Below are 15,843 nucleotides of genomic sequence, written 5' to 3' on the forward strand. Positions count from 1 at the left end.
GGATGGACTTGGAGATGTGTAGTCCAGAATGAGTCTCCACCATGGTCAGTACTTAGAAAGCTTGTCGCATGATCAGTACATCCCTTTCATCTAGAGGGATGCAGACTCTTTGAGGACGTTTGAAGTCATCCTGCGTGAAAACCGTGAGTGGTACTGTAAAAAGCAGCTAACTGGGGATGAATGAGAGGGGCTCGTGATTCATGAGCGTGCCTACCGCCTCCACCCAGAAGCCATGACTTCCCCCATCTCGTGCAGGGTGGGGACCCATCTAACCAGAACCACCACCTAGCCTCTCCCAGTCTCCTTAGATGACAAGCTCTGGCATCCTTGGTCCACCCAACTCAACCCCCAAGCATTTTGCCAAAACATCAGTAAACAAATATAGGTGAAACGGGTCACAGACCTCTGCATTTCGTACGATTTTCTCCTCCTTCCCAGAGCCCAGTACGTGACTAACCAGGGGTTCGTCATCACGGGCTGTATATTCTTCCCTCAAAGAGTAGCCACAAAGTCCCCAAACACCTTTCTCTGAGCTCAGAGTAAGTCTATCTTGTCTTTATTTTTATACTCTATTACCATGGGCCAGGAAATCCAAGACGGCCTGAACTGCATGGGGAAAACTTCCCCGATCTCCAGCACATCCAGAACTCTCATCAGCCAGTACAAACTTGGCTGCAGCAGCTGGCCACCTTTCTTGCTAAGGTTGAACCAGAGATGAATGTTATTAACTACAACATCTAACATTTGTTTAGGGCTTTAGACCTTGCAAAGCAAATATTTATCTTATTTGATCCTCACAATAATTCGGTGTTACAGTTACTTCCCAAGTATAGACACGGTTTCAGGAAGATAAAGCATCTTCCTTAGTGTTAACTGGTAGACCTAAGAGTCACACACGTCCTCTGACTCTCAGTCCTCTGTGCTTTCTAGGCAAGGTTATGGCCCCCCTGTAGATTTCAGAGCAACATCAGGGTTGGGATTCCTGGATCTCTCTCCTGACCCCTGTCGCTGCACCCCAGGTGACCTCAGACCTCAGCCGTCCCTCACCCCACTTCTATGATCAAGTAGGAGAAGAATCTCCACTTCTTGGTGAAGAGTGTATACATAAAGCATGTGATTCTTACGTTTCCTCTGCCAAGGACTTTCAAAGTCACCAAGGTTTATTTTCATTCCAAAAGCAATATGGGATCATTATAGAAAAAGTACAAAATAGAGACAAACAAACTCAAGAAAATAAAAGTCACAATTCCACCGTCGAGTAATAAGTTTTGTGAACACTGTGATATTTAGTCTTCTGTAACCTTTATGATGTATACGTGGACTTGCCTGTGTTACAAAAATAAAAAATGTGCCCACCCATAACAATGTTTTAGGACCTGCTTTTATACTTAATGTATGTAAACACTTTTTGGTTAGTAAATGTTTTTATGATAACATATTTAATGGCTACATAAGATTTCCTTAGAATTTTTAATGGTACTCTAGAGCTAAACATTTAGATTGTTCCTATTTTTTCATTATTATAATGCTTTATGATAGACTTCTATCTATATCCGATTTTAATTTTCACTTCTTTGATTATGAATGTTGAATTTTTTATGATTCATATAAGCTCTTTCATGAGTAGCTCATCCACATTATTTGCCAGTTTTTAATGGTGTGTATTTTTTTCTTATTGATTTGTGAGAACTCTTTATATTAAGGCTAACATTTTAGTTTTTGATGTCAAAAACTCATGTTAACATCACATTTGAACGCACTATTTTGAATTTAGGTTCATATTGATTTTCCCCTCCTCTCCCACCCAGACCACGGATGCTTTCTTTTTTTCCTCTACTTCCTCTTTAAAAATCCCCCCCAAACAAAGCAGAATTTATAGAGGGCTCTTCGTTCAGTGCTCACCCCCAGAAGCACCCTGGCCTCCTGAGGGAAACCAGGGTCCTCCAGTCCTGCCCACCTAGGCACCAAGCCTGTAAGGGCGGCTCCCATCCCTCCTGCCCCGACCTCCAGAACCTCATCTCCTCCTCCCCTTATTCCAGTTGCTGCCTGGGGTGTCAAGGTGCATCCTCAGAGGCTCCTGCATAATGCTTCAGAAAATCCTGACATGAACGTCTTGGAATCCCAGGACAATGGTGGAAAAGAGTATCAGGGATGTTAGTGTTAGAGGGGAATCATCTTGCTAGGGAGGGAGGAAGTACTAGTCGGGTCTGTCATGGCAGGAATGTAGAGAACCCCTCTATATTCTCCAAGGGCCCCTCTTGCTTCTGAGTAAGGCCCCTATGGCAGGGACTCTGGCACGGGGCCATTGGCGGCAAGCCTGCCCTCCTCTTCCCTGAGTCTCAGGTGGGTCCGCTCCTTGCCCTGTTATTACCGCTGGCAGGTTCGTTTGTGCCTCTGGCAAAAGGGACACAAGTTCTACCAGTTCTCCTGGGTTCCTTCAGCAACTCACCCGCTGCGCGTGGGGAGGAGGAGGCGCCTGGGCCTGTTACCTGGAGTCCCCCCCAGAGGCGGGGGAGGCAGGGAGGGGGCCAGGCAGGAGCCGGCTGGACTGGATGGAGCTGAGGTGGTGAGGACAGGATGAGTGTCTTACTAAGATCACTACCTTGGAAAACTGGGACTGTAGGGAGGAGGTCAGGGTGTGCAGGGGGGTGGCTGTTGGGAGTTCATGTCACAGCTCCTGTGGGTTTGGAATGTCCTGACCCACTCTCGGTGCCCTCCCTCCCTTTCTCCAGGTTTAACAGGAATATTTAAGACAGCAGTGGCTTAACAGGAACAAGCACACCTGGCAGTTCTGTGGCAGGAGCTCGACTCCGACGCCCTTGACCCTCTTTACCCCTGTACCACCCTCTGAGGACTTTGGCTTTTCCAGATGTTTCCAGAACTCTCTTTTCTTGTATTTCCACACATTTCCTGGGAAGACAGTGTGATGTCCTGGCGTGAGCCAGTCCAAGCTTCCAGGTGGCCGTGGGGACCTTGTCTGGTTGATCTCTTTAGGCTTCGCTTTCCTAGTCTGGTGGGTGGGGGCTCAACCGTGTCAGGGTTTCTCCCTCCTTTCCCTTTTCTCAACTCTATTGACATGGATGACATAGGGGAGCTTCAGAGATCTGTGCTCGAAGGTGGAGCCCCAGCGGTGGGGGAGGGGAGGTGGGGGTGTGGAGGGGGGAGTACTTGGGGGGGCTGGCCCCCTTCCTGCTGTCCTCAGTTCTCACCCCCTCAGTTCTCTGTCCCTTCCCCCCACTGACAGGTCACATCTGTTTCCCCCACCAGAAGGTGAACTTAGGAGCACAGAGCCCACGCCTTATTCACCTGCAGCCCCAATGCTTCAGCGCAGTGCTTGGTGCAGGGTAGGTGCTCAGTGTTAATAAACGAAGAACTGAAAGGAAAGGGTCTCCCGTTCCATAATCATTGCAAATTTGAGAGACAACAGCCCCCACTCGGGAGTCCGGCAGCCCTCAGGCCAGAGGCTTCCTTCATCACTTACCAGCTGCGTGACCTTGAGCAAGATACTGAATCGCCCTGAACCTCAACTTGTCTAAAAATAGGAACAATAACAACTACCTCCCAGGGTTGTTGTGGGGATTAGCAATGATGTCAGAAACGCAGCACGCTGCTGCCTGGCGCCTAGTAGGAGCTCAATAAATGGAAGCAGTGATTAGTTGCCATTACGAGACTGTTTGCGTGTGTGCCTCAAGCCAAATGCTTGCTCCGAGAACTCTGGGTTGAGCAGTGAGTGACATGTGTCTCTGTACCTGCCCCAGGAGCCTCTCCCACCTGAATGGTCCCTCTGCCCTGGGGAAGGAGAGGTGCTGCTGTGGCGCTCATGGCAGTGTGGCCCCGCAGCCTGGACACAGAGCAGACCAGCTGTGCCACTCACTTGCTCTCTGCCTTGGGCATCTCTGCCCAGGTTTCTTCTGGGTTGCGGGGGGGCATGTTGGCTGCCCCTCAAGTCTGAAGTTAGAGGTGGAGACTGAAGACGGGCGGGGCACTCTCGTTTGAGATTTTAGGCAGGTCATGCAGTGCAACTGGCTCCCCACCTCGCACATCTCAGTCATTTTTAGACGCCTGATTGGTGCTTTATTCTACTTTGAAAGATTGGTCAGGGTAGAAGTCACTCATTTTATGTAGAGAGAACAGGTGGGGAACAGAGGAAATCAGTCCCTGATACCAGCTTTTACACTCAGGCACATCTGATTCTCAATGTACCATCTTTGCCCAGGAACAGAATCTCCACACCTGCCTCAACTTCCCTTCCAGCACTGCCCCCACAGTGGTATAGGACCTGAGTCCTTAGGTGTCATCTTGTCAGTGAGCCTGATGCCCAGAAGAGCTGCCAGGCAAGGAGGGCTATTTCGGGGCGGTGGGGATAAGGGGGGAATTGAGAGGAATGGACTGATTGGTTATAGGAACTACAAGAGTTGGGAGGTGTTGGCCTGGGGGATGGGGGTGGGGGAAGTGGGGGGTTGGGGACAATGGAGTTTCAAAACAGACTCTAGGAACTTGGGAGGGGGCTGGCATGAGGAAAGAAGGAGGGCAGATTGGTCTGGGACATCCTGGGTCAGGTGACTGCCATCGCCTGAGAGTGGACTGGTCCCGGGTGGGCCCAGAGGATGGGCCAGAGGCAGTGGCAGTGAGAGGGGAGCCCCGGCCCACAGCGAGTGCAGGTCTTTATCACCCCAAGCCCAGAGTACAGGAACAACCTCCCAACTGGTCTCACACTGTCCCGTGTTTTCTTGTCCGTTTCATTCTGCGTACCAGCCTTTTCACCCTGGCTCTGCCGTCTTAGGAACAGTGATTAGGCCTGAAAGTCATGACCACAGCACTTTGGCTGGACCTTTTAGAATTTTGTGGGTGGAAAGAGCCCTGAAGATTATTTTGTCCAGCCTTCAATCCCGTGATGGAGTCCCTTTAGAGATTCCTAACAAAGGGCTTCCTGGCCCGGCCAGCGGCTCTCCAGTGACAGTGCCGGGGCTCCTCCCTCCCGAGCAGCCATTCCATAGTCAAGCTGTGCCAGGGCTTCCTGCACCAGGGCCTGCTCCCCTCTAATCCTCACCTCTTGGCTCAGGTTCTGCCTCTGGAACCACTAGAATAAGCCTTTGCCTCTGCTTCCAGCCAGCAGCCCTGTTGTTTCCCGCCCACAGAGCCCCTTCTCAGCCGTTAGCGCCTCCTCATGTCCACTCCAGTTTGTCAGTGAGTTTCTTCAAGGGTTTTATGGAGACGGGGGCCTAGAGACATAAAGTCTTCATAATAGAAAAGGACTTTTGAACTTAGGACCCCCCCTCATTTTATCGATGAGGAAACTGAGAGGTTAGGTCACTTGCCCAAGCCCACACGGACAGCAAGAGGCAGGGCTGGGCCTCGAACCCCGGCTCTGATCTTCCCCTGCCACCCACTGACTGGTGACTAGCCCAGAGCAGAGGGAGGTGATCGTGGTTGTTGACACCAGGCGTCTGTCATTGTCCAAGATCACACTAGCTTTTCCAATAGGCAGCCCCATCTCCCTGTTGAAGTGTCAAACTTCAAGTCGACTAAAACCCCTAGATTGTTTTATAACTTTATTTTCTTCTGATTGCAAAGATAATATATGCTCCTTGTAAAAAAAAAATTAGAAAGTACATAAAAATATAAAGTACAAACCTTCACAGCACTTCCTGTTGTAAAGTTTCCCCACCCTGCACTTGGTTGCTTTGCTTGGGGTATAAAAATAGGACTCTGCCGTCATCCCCGTTAAGGTCCTCTTGCTGGGTCCTAGCCAGCTCTCCTGTCTCTCAGAATCTTATTTTGTTACCCGTTTTTCTTATTGGCACCTGGGCAGGGCTCAAAAAATGCCTGTGGCGTGGCTGGCTGAATGACCCAAATATCCAGATTGCTGATGGAAATACAGACATCCCTTGTTTTATTGCGCTTCGCTTTATTGCGCTTCACAGATGTGTTTTTTTTTTAATTTTTTAAAAGTTATTTTAATTTTATTGGGGAATATTGGGGAACAGTGTGTTTCCACCAGCAAAATGACTATGACTCACTTTACTGCAATATTTTATTGAAGCGCTCTGGAGCCGAACCCGCAGTATCTCCACGGCATACCGGTAGTGAGACCCTCTGCCCACACTGTTGCCCACCTCCTCTCTTCTGGGTCTGATCCCACTCTTTTCCTCCCGAAACACCTCCCCCTCTCTTTTGTTCTGTTTCGATCCTCCCATTTTCCCAGCCCAGCTGGATCCCACCTCCTCCAAGAAGTCTTTATTCTTTCAGATACAAAAGATTCCTTTTTGGATTCCATAGCATCTGTAGCCTGGCCATACCATTTGTCCTTAGTTATATTGACATGCATTAATCTCTTCTCTGTCCTGGCAAGGCTTATTTCCCAGTCAATGGAGGAACCCCCCAAACTTTTCTTGTTTTCCTCATGTCATCTATCCTACAAAGTCTGGAGATCGTTATGGGCCCTCAAAATGTGACTGTCTGGCCTAAGCCTGCTAGGGAAGGGCTTGTCGAGTGGGGTCCCACCTTTGAGCTCATCTGAAGAGTGGGAGAGAGAGCAGAGGCTCAGGGGGACCCCAAGACCCTCCACCCCCATCTCTGGCTTCCTGGAAACTTGTCTGGCTCCTCCTAAAGTTTACATAGCAATTAATCATCTGGGTTCCCAACAATGGGCTCTGCTCATCTCTGGACACGTAAATATGGGGTTTGGTTGGTCTTTCACATTGGAGCTTCTAGAGATAAAGAGAAATCCTCTGGGGACGGCCAGATGGCTCAGTTGGTTAGAGCGTGAGCTCTGAACAACAGGGTTGCCGGTTCGATTCTAATATGGGCCAGGAAGCTGTGCCCTCCACAACTAGATTGAAGACAACGAGCTGCCGCTAGGATTCCAGAGGGGCGGCCGGACGGTTCAGTTAGTTAGAGCGCGAGCTCTCAACAACAAGGTTGCCAGTTCAATTCTTGTATGGGATGGTGGGCTGCGCCCCCTGCAACTAAAGATTGAAAACAGTGACTGGACTTGGAGCTGAGCTGCGCCCTCCACAACGAGATTGAAGGACAATGACTTGGAGCTGATGGGTCCTGGAGAAACACACTGTTCCCCAATATTCCCCAATAAAATTAAAATAATTTAAAAAAAATTAAAAAGAGAGAGAAATCCTCTGTGCCTAGTTATTTAAAGAGACATGGGAGGCTTATTGGCCCTTTCCAACCCCCTGGGCTTCTCACTGGGAGCCTTAGAGGTCAGATCAACGTTTTCCTTTTTCCTCACAGCACCAATCCCTCTCACACCTCCCGGAGCATCATGCCAAGGGCCCAAGCCTGGCAGCTCCCCTCCTCCTCCTCATCCATCTGGCAGGGGCACGACGGAAGAACACTGAACTGGCACTCCGGTATCAGGTCCCGGGAGCGATCAGGTCCCCTGACCGATCCTGGGTAGGTGACGGAGTAAGGACAAGCCATCACTAAATTTCCTTCTACTCTGAATTGCCTTGAGGTCATGCTGTCTCCTGGTCTCTATAATACAGTGTGCGAAATGCTTCCACGCAGACCCTGCGCCCGTCTGGTTTGGGTCCCAGCTCCACTACTCGTTAGCCAGGAGACTTTGGGCCAGCTACCTAACATCTCTTTGCCGAGTGGTGATAACTCGTACCTCAGAGGGTAGCTGGAAGATCAAGTGAGCTCATGTGCATAAAGCATGAACGTGCCTGGCATAGGACAGGGTGGCCATCCCTTATAGCTAAACATCTGCCTGGGGAGTGACATGAACTCTGTGCCCTATTATTTGGGAAAGTGGCTCTTCCTCCTGTGGTCCTGGCAGGGTGCTGGAAAAAGAAGCCAAGACTGGACCCTGAGTATCTGCACCAGCTTGTGGAGAGAGCCCGGGGGAGGCCCCACTGCCACTGCTGAGAGTAGAGCACGTGGTCCAGGGTCAGCAGGCATTGACTACCAAGACCCAAGACCCTGGGCAGGCCACTTAATCTGTCTGGGTCGGGTTCTTGTCTTCACTTGAGGCTCAGTGGTAACCAGACACGGTAAAGTTTTGAACAGAAAGCATCAGTTGTTTTGATTCGTTTTCGTGCAAATGGAAAAAGAGGCCTATGAGACAAAAAAGCAGAAACACAGGACAGCGTAGTTTCTTTGATTTTAATAGTTGGGGGGAAAGTTATAAAATAAAATAGATAACACAGAGCCTTGTGACTTCCTCAGATTAACAACAAACACAGGGATACAGGAATGTAAACAGAGCTTCCAGATACTGTTATTTTATGCTAGATAACTTCCAGAATACAGCAGCTCCCACACACTCTAAGGTAAAGTAAAACAAGTCTTCCAAAACTATTATCTGCATTCGGAGAGAAATCTGAGAGGCTCATGCCCTTTCGCCGGTGGCTGTGCCCACGCCGCTCTTCCCGGGCGGCCCGCCGCTGTGTTCTGTGGACCTCTTTTGAGTTTGCCTTCTCATTCTTCAGCAGCCTGGCTCCAACCCGGGCCTGTCTGTCCCCTTTAACCCACACCCCTTTCCTGTTATTAGCAGGAAACCCAGCCAAGCCAAGAGAGCCTGGCCGAGTCCCTAGGATGGAACCAACCAGCCCAAAGATGGTGACTCTAAGGAGCGCCTTAGGTGCCTGAGACCCAGCTTTGCCATTTGGAAAACAGTCCACAGAGGCTACAAATATAACTTATTGATTGTCTAATACTGTCTTCTCTCTACAGGTTTCTGATGTGTGGGGTTATTATTCTGTCCCAATTGATTGCTGCTGACTTCGGGTTTTTGACTCAACCAGAAAAAGAACAGATCTTGCAGCCTCACCCGGTGTTCCTCTCAGTACTTCAGGCCATAGCCTCTGAGCCTCTCAAAGATTCACCACCCCTAAAGCTGTAGTTGAACAAGCCCTCGACCTCCAGAACGGTGAGTTGTTACACAAAAGGTCTGTATCAGGAGACAAACATGCCCTCGGTAACCCAGAGGCTTGCCTCGAAAGGATGTGGGAGAGAAGAGCAGAAGGTGTGATGAGCTATCCCAGCAGAAGGGGAAGAACAGAAAGGGCAGTGCATCCTCCAGGCAGGCTTAGGTTAAATATCTCAGGAGGTACGAAGGACGGGGTGTGTCGGAGCAGCCACCCCAGAGCCAAGGCCCAGAGGAAGTGTGAAATGTCCAGGATAAATAGATCCACATGGGGAGGGAGATAAGCCAGCTCCATCCTCTCTTAAAAATAGTCGCCATCGGCACCAAAAATATATTAATATCTATACATTTGTCATCTTTAAAAAAAGGAAATAAAACCTCCTTGGCACCTTGTAGTTGATTTCTTAAAAGTGAGGTGATACGTGGAAAGGCCTGCCGTGTGGTGCCCACACAGGTCTGCAGCTGTGCACCCGTATGCCTCTCCCTGTGGGAGGGCAGAGCCCCCTTAGCCCTGAGCGTTGGAAGCACTGCCAGGTGGGCTGCTGCCAGCTCCTCTGCCACCATGTTGCAGGGTGCTCTGTGCCAGCGCTCCTGGCTCTTCTGTCCATCGTCAGGCCCTGCCCCTGTGCTCAAGGCGGAAGGTGACAGGCTCACCCCATGAAACCCCCCTGGGAAGGAAGTCCTGTCTCTGTGGGTGTGCTGCTTCAAATCGCAGGCAGTCCTGGCCTGCCCCCTGCCCAGGACTTCCGCACGTTTGCGCAGGCTCGGAACGGCCTCCGCCCATCGTACAAAAGTGCAAATGTGAGCAGAGGTCAGTTTGGGGCCTGAGTGAGCATGGGCGCCCGGGGGCGCCGGTCCTGATCACCAGTGTTCCAGCAAGAGGCTGCAGGTGAGTGGGCTGGCCAGGTGGCAGGGTGGTCGCGCTCGGCTGGAGCGCTGCCACTCAGAGGTGGTGGTTGCCCTGCAGCAGGGAGGTGACGGTGTTCTGCAGGGCCACGGCCACCTTCTTGGAGGTCTTGCGCAGCAGCGGGCTGTCGGGGTGATGTTCCTTCAGGTGCAAGACGTGGCCCTCCTGGCTCTCGGACGTGCAGCCACACTCCTCGCACACGTACAGCTTGGCCCGCCGCTCCTTGTACGCATACTTCTGCTGCACGCCGTGTATCTTCTTGAGATGAGACTCGAGAGAGCAGCGCTGCGTGAAGGCCTTGTCACACAGGCTGCATTTGTAGGGCCGCACGCCTGCAGGGAGGACAGGGCTGGGCGTCAGGAGCCTGATAGGGAGCCTGTCAGCGGCTTCCCGGACACAGCAAGGCCAGGCCACCTGCAACTCCCCACGTGACCTCACTGGTGAACTGAGGAGGCCTTCTGCCCTGAGCTCCAAGGTGCCCCTCCCAGGCCACCCGTCACCCAAAAAGCAGCCCTTGTGCAGGTTCCCCGGTGGCCTCAGCCAGGCGCCCAACCACAGGGCTCCTCTCACCAGTGTGGGTGCGGACATGTCTCTTCAGGTCGAAGGTGTCATTGAAACCCTTCCCACAGTAGGTGCAGAGGTGTCTCTTGACGTCGTTGTGACACTTCATGTGACGATTCAGCATGCGCTGGTAGGTGAAGGCCTTCTGGCAGATGTGGCAGGTAAAGAGGTCTCCACTGGGACTGTCCCCCAGGGTCACCTGTGGGTGAGGACAGTGTTTGTGACAGACATCCATGAGTTGGGACTACAGGATGGCAGATTGGGAGGATACAAACGCCAGCCCCCAGGAAAGTGGTGCCCACCCCAGGGGCCACATCTCTGGGCCGTTGGCTCACAGAGATCAGCGGTGGCCAGGCTGGAAGGAACCTTTGGGTCAATGGCCAGCCTCCTGCTGGGTTCCCGAGTTCCCTTTCAAAGTCACCACCACCCAGCCCCTTCTTTCCTGGAGCTGGGCAGCCAACTCCCTGTAGAAACAGCCCAATTCATTGTCAGCAACTCTACGTGCTAGAAAGTTCTCCCTTCACTGAGACCAAATCTTTCTCTGTAGTTTCTGCCTCCATTCTCATTCTACACCTTAGGACAGTGGAAAATGCTCATGACAGGGTCTCTGGGGCAGCCTTCCCAGGCTGAGGCCACCACTGGGAGCCTGGAGTCCTCTCAGGGTCAACCCAGCCCCCTGGTTTCACTTGAGCCAGGCCTGATGGGTACGGTTGGAGCCCCTGCGCCACCTGATGACTCTCTTGCTGATTCATATGTTTCTTCTGTGATTATGGAAACTCTCCAATCTATTCAGAAGAAGGAGATGTGTTCTCGAAGCTCACCTCTGTTCTGTTCTGAGGTTGCTTGTGTTCTGTGGGTGGCTCTGTCGCTGGCAACTCTTCCTGAGCTCCCTGGGCACCAGGTGCACCGTCACACCGTGCTACCTCCTCTGTACTGCAGTAAATGTCCCTTATTGCCAGCTGGTCAAGACTTTTGGGTCAGGACTCACTTCACACATTTGCTGTCCTGTGCTCTCTGTTCTCTCCCCACGCCCTCCCTCCCCACTGAGGCCCAAGGGGTGAGAGGAAGGGTGCAAATAGGGTCAGGGGCACTGCTGGCTCTTCAGCCAACTGCCTGGCACACGTCTCGGTGGTTCCCCCTCATTACAACACACACTTGGCCTCTGCAGGTAACAGGAAGGGACAACATTCCACTGCCAGTTTTCTCCAGACTTTTGGCACGTAGGCTAGTGCCATTAGAACCCTTCCACTAGATCACTGCTGGCAGGTGCCTCCAGGTCCTGGAGCTTTCCAGAATGCAGGCCCAGCCAGGGACAACCCTGCTATTTGTGCACTCCTCGAAAGCAGGGGCACTTCTGTTGCCTGGTGCACAACTAACTGCTTCCGCTGCTGAGCACAGCAGAGCACTCGCCAGGCCTGCCCACCCCCCGTGCAAGGCCTCGAATGCTGATGGGCCAAGTGCAAACCCCCGGGCACGTGCCTCAGGGGGGCAGTTAGCCACCGAGCAGACTCCAGCCCTCACTCTCGATGCAGTCCAGACAGGGGCCGAGGAGAAGGTGCTGAGCTGGCCTCATGTCTCCCTGGCTTTCCTAGGACTTCAGTGTAAAGGGGTGTCTCCCCTTCAGGCCAGAAACAAAACTGAACAACCCCTGGAACGGGCTCCAAAGGGTTAAATGTCTTTTGAACCTCACTGCTTCTTCCCAGTGTGACATTCTACCTGTGGACCCACTTCTCTTCTTTTCCAGCCCTTGTCTGTGCCCCAGTAAGGTTCACTTCTCTGCAGAAATCTGGACCCAGATCCAAGGCCAGTCTCTGCCTAGGTCTCATTTGTGTCGTATCTCCTGGCGGTACACAGGGCTATACATATGCCCCTGGGCCTCAGAGACAGCGTGAGGGTCAGTACCTTAATCTTGGGGCGCAGGAAGCTGTGGTCTCTGCTCTGAGGGTCTGTCAAGTGGCCCATGTCTTCAGAGGGCAGCTGGGCCACCACGCAGGGCCCGGAGGCCACACTATAGCTGGAGTCCCGAAGGCTCATGTCCAAAGCCAGGGGGCAAGAAGGGGGTTCAGCCACCGACGGCTCTGGCTCCAGGTAGCGCTGTGGTGGGTAGAAGCCCAGGCTGACTGCAGAGAGAAGAACAGCCAGGTGAGGGGCTTGGTGGAGAAAAGAGGATACAGTGGGATTTCGGAAACGTTCCCTGGCAATGAGCTGGCTGGAACCTGGAGCCTCCATCCCTCCCCTTGCAGGCATGTGGCATAGCAGGGCTCCCCCCCCCAGCCCACTACAAGCTGCACCTCCCTCCTGCCCCATTAAGGTAATTACAGGTGACGCCAGCCAAGCGCCACGACCCACAGGTCTGCCCGCTGAGTAATTTGTGTCTTAGCGGAACTGGGAGGATGGAACCTGCCCTGCCAATTATCCCTCCAGAGTTGTCTGCCTGCCCCACCTGGGCCAGTCCCTCTGGATTCCAGGCCTCATCCACGCTCCTGCGGGGACAAAGGGCACCACTGGAGGCCTTGGGCCCAGGGACTCATCCCTGCCCCAGACGGGTCCCTAGTGGCCTGGGCCGCTCTGGGCTTCTCGTCCAGGCAGATTTAGCTGCTGGCTTTGGGGGACTGGGGTGCTCCCCCTCCCCAGACTGGCGAGCCCCTGTTGTTGTAGCCCATTAGGGCTCCAGGCTCCCCACTACCGCTGGCCCAGCTTGGCAGGCAAACAGGCCAGGTGGGGTGGAGCAGGGAGCAGCAGGTGGATGCTACGTAACAGTCTCCTGGGCAGCCTGCCCGGCTGTTACGCAACCCTCCCCCACAGCAGGGACCGCTCGCCGAGGCCCAGTGAGGGCGGGGCTCCCGCCCTCTGCGGCACCGATACCTGGCAGCCTTTGACATGACCGCTCCCCACGACAGACACCTCACACTAAACGGGGCCAGGGAGGCTTGGCTCGAGTTCTGACTAGAGAGAGAAGTTTCAAAGCTGACAGCTGGGGCAAGCAACCTAATATTTCAGTTCAGTCAGGATTTTTCTTCCAAAAAGGCTACCCTCTGTACTTAAAACCCATAAGCTAGGAAGTTTCTAAGACTCAGGAGGAAAAATCTATAGGGCCCAGAAAGAAAGGATGAGTGAGTTTCAGGGAGAGGGATTTAGAAGGGTGAGTTAGACCCTTGACAAGAGCCTCTGTACCCTGCCACCCATAGCCCGTATGACAGTGGTCCAGGCGCCAGGTCAGGAGGGCTGCTGCCCTCATCTCCTCTCCCAGGATACTGGCGAGGCCCGAGGTGGACCGAAGGGATGTGGGGGAGAGCAGGGTGCATCCCTAATGGAGGAAGGGTGAGTATGAAAGCACCGAAGTTTCGGGAGAGGCCCCAGCACTCGCCCCCTCAAAACACAACAAAGGTCTGACAGGGGAAGAATGTGCCAGCCCGCCGCCCAAAACCCGTTCTGCTGGCACTGGCGTCCGTCTGTCCGGGATACTTGAATGAGCCACCTCATTCTGGGAGTTGATTCACCAGCGCCTGGCTCTGGCCTGGCCTCTGAGCTGCCATGGCGCCTCTCCAAGCCCTGGAAGGCTGGATGGCAGGGCCAAACTCTCGGGGGGTCCCTCTGGTCTTCCTGCAGTGACCGCCGTCTGTGCACATGGAATGGGGGCTGGGAGAGGACAGGGATGGGTCAGAGTGTCGGCAGCTTCTGATGCCAGTTTAGCAGCTGTTGGAAATCTTGGCCGAGAATTCAAAGCTGAATGACAATTTCCATTTCTCAATCCAGGTGGAGACAAACAGGAACCTCTACCCTCTTCTGTCTTTCAGTATCGGATAGCGTGAATGAGGCTCCCGAAAGTTGGGGCCTGGCCACACCGCCTGCATATGGAGCCGCAGAGGGAGGAGTGACAGCAGGTGAGGGTTAACTGCTTGTCATTCTTGGATCCCTTGCTCCCATACATGGGGGTTTCATAGTTAGGACTCCAAGGATCCAAGCCAGTTTGGGAGGAGCCCTATTTCCTGTGCCCGCCTCTCCCATCCCACAGAAACCTTGACAGGATGGTCCTGAGGAACTGGGGACAGAGAGTGAGCCTGCCTGGTCTGGCCTCTATGCCACCTTTACCCTGAGCGCGGGGCAGCCACATGCTGCCGGGGTGGGGATGTTTGCCTCATCCCAGCCACCTTGCCAAACCTGTCCTCCCGCCACCCCCATGAGTGTGTCCCTGATGCTGCCGCACGCATAGGGAGTGCTCATCCGCGTGCTGCTCCTGACATGAATGGCAGGAGCAGGAGGCAGGAAGCAGAACTGGTTGGGCCCTGCCCGTGCGGCTCTCCATCCCCTAATTAGATGTTTCCGGCAAGGCGGTGGCCGCTGTGGCTACTCGTTGCCCACCCACAGCTATGGAGTGTGGCAAGGCCAAACCAGCCTGGCCCTCTCCCAACTCCCTCGGGGGGTTCACAGGTTCCCCTTCTGTTGGTCTAACTTGCCTCCACCTGCCTGACATTGAGGACACAGGCCAGCGGATTCCCACCCGAGTGCCTTCCCTCCTTCAACAAGTCCCCTCTCTTGGCTTGAAAGCTGCTGGCCCAAATAAATACTGGCCGAAGTGCCAGGGCCTGCCCCGTCTGAGGCCTCAGGTAGGCCAGGGCTGGGCATGAGGCCTGGTCCTCAGCTCTCTGGGGAGAGCAGGTGAAGCACAGGGGAGGGTGCCTGGCCTCTGACCTCCTAGGGCTGGGGTTGGGGCTGCCCTAGGGGTGGGGTGAGGGCTCATTCGGCTCTGAATGAGGTGCGGGGAGCCCAGTGTGTTAGCACAGCCCAGGTTGGTGTAAGGTGGCCTCACACCCTTATCAGCAAGGGCAGGGGTCCTCCAACCCCAGCAGGTCAGCTAGCAATGCCCGAAAGGAAGCCGGTGCCAGCCAATTGGCAGGAGGCAGCCCTGGAAAAAACAATGGGTCAGTCTCTCCGCCTGGTGTTTCCATTCTGTGAACGCCAAGTTTTTTCTCTTCGGCAGTATCTTTTCCCCGTTCTCCAACCGCTTTTCATACTGTGTCCATAATGAAGTTGAAACTGTGCACCTCAGCCCTCACACCAGGGTGGGCAGCCCTGACCAGTCGTGCACTATGCTTCCGTTTGCTTCCTTCCAGGACAGAGCTGGGCACTGGGAGGGTCTCCACAGAAGACTTGTTGAAAGTGAACCGCGTTAGAAAGGAACCCTGACATTAACAAAGGCCATGCTTCGCTCCTGTCCCCTCTGGACCCAGAGGACTTGCCCTCACCTGCTCTCTTTCTGGGACAAATGGTCTGGCAGGGTTCTGCCTCAGGTCACCCAAGCTGAGGATACACAGCTTGGCGGCTTCGGTGACGGCACGCACGGGACAGGTAGGAGTCCCGTCTAGCCACTGCCTGAACCCAAGTTGCTCCGCTGTCCCCGTTCACTGTCCCAGCCTTGCTCCCTGCAGGCAGACATGTCCTTCACTGCCAACACTTCCCAGGAATAAGAATTATCATCATCAGAGGCCAA

General features: G+C 53.5%; 2 protein-coding genes across 3 annotated transcripts in view; one reads left to right on the forward strand and one right to left on the reverse strand.

Moving 5' to 3' along the window:
- Positions 1-8,760, forward strand: part of LOC117029865 (uncharacterized) — a 27,895-nt gene extending 19,135 nt beyond the window's left edge. Inside the window, 1 exon segment of the mRNA XM_033119127.1 lies at positions 8,692-8,760. The gene's annotated coding sequence lies outside the window, so the exon portion shown is untranslated.
- Positions 8,108-15,843, reverse strand: part of OVOL1 (ovo like transcriptional repressor 1) — an 11,515-nt gene continuing 3,779 nt past the window's right edge. For both annotated transcript variants that reach the window (XM_033119125.1, XM_033119126.1), the window contains exons 2-4: positions 12,255-12,472; positions 10,362-10,551; positions 8,108-10,123 (exon numbers count right to left, since the gene is read on the reverse strand). In XM_033119125.1, the coding sequence (XP_032975016.1) occupies positions 9,828-10,123; positions 10,362-10,551; positions 12,255-12,472 (704 nt within the window). In that variant the 3' untranslated portion in view covers positions 8,108-9,827. The remainder of the gene's footprint in view (positions 10,124-10,361; positions 10,552-12,254; positions 12,473-15,843) is intronic.

This window comes from Rhinolophus ferrumequinum, chromosome 11, assembly GCF_004115265.2.
Source record: "Rhinolophus ferrumequinum isolate MPI-CBG mRhiFer1 chromosome 11, mRhiFer1_v1.p, whole genome shotgun sequence".
NCBI lineage: Eukaryota > Metazoa > Chordata > Mammalia > Chiroptera > Rhinolophidae > Rhinolophus > Rhinolophus ferrumequinum.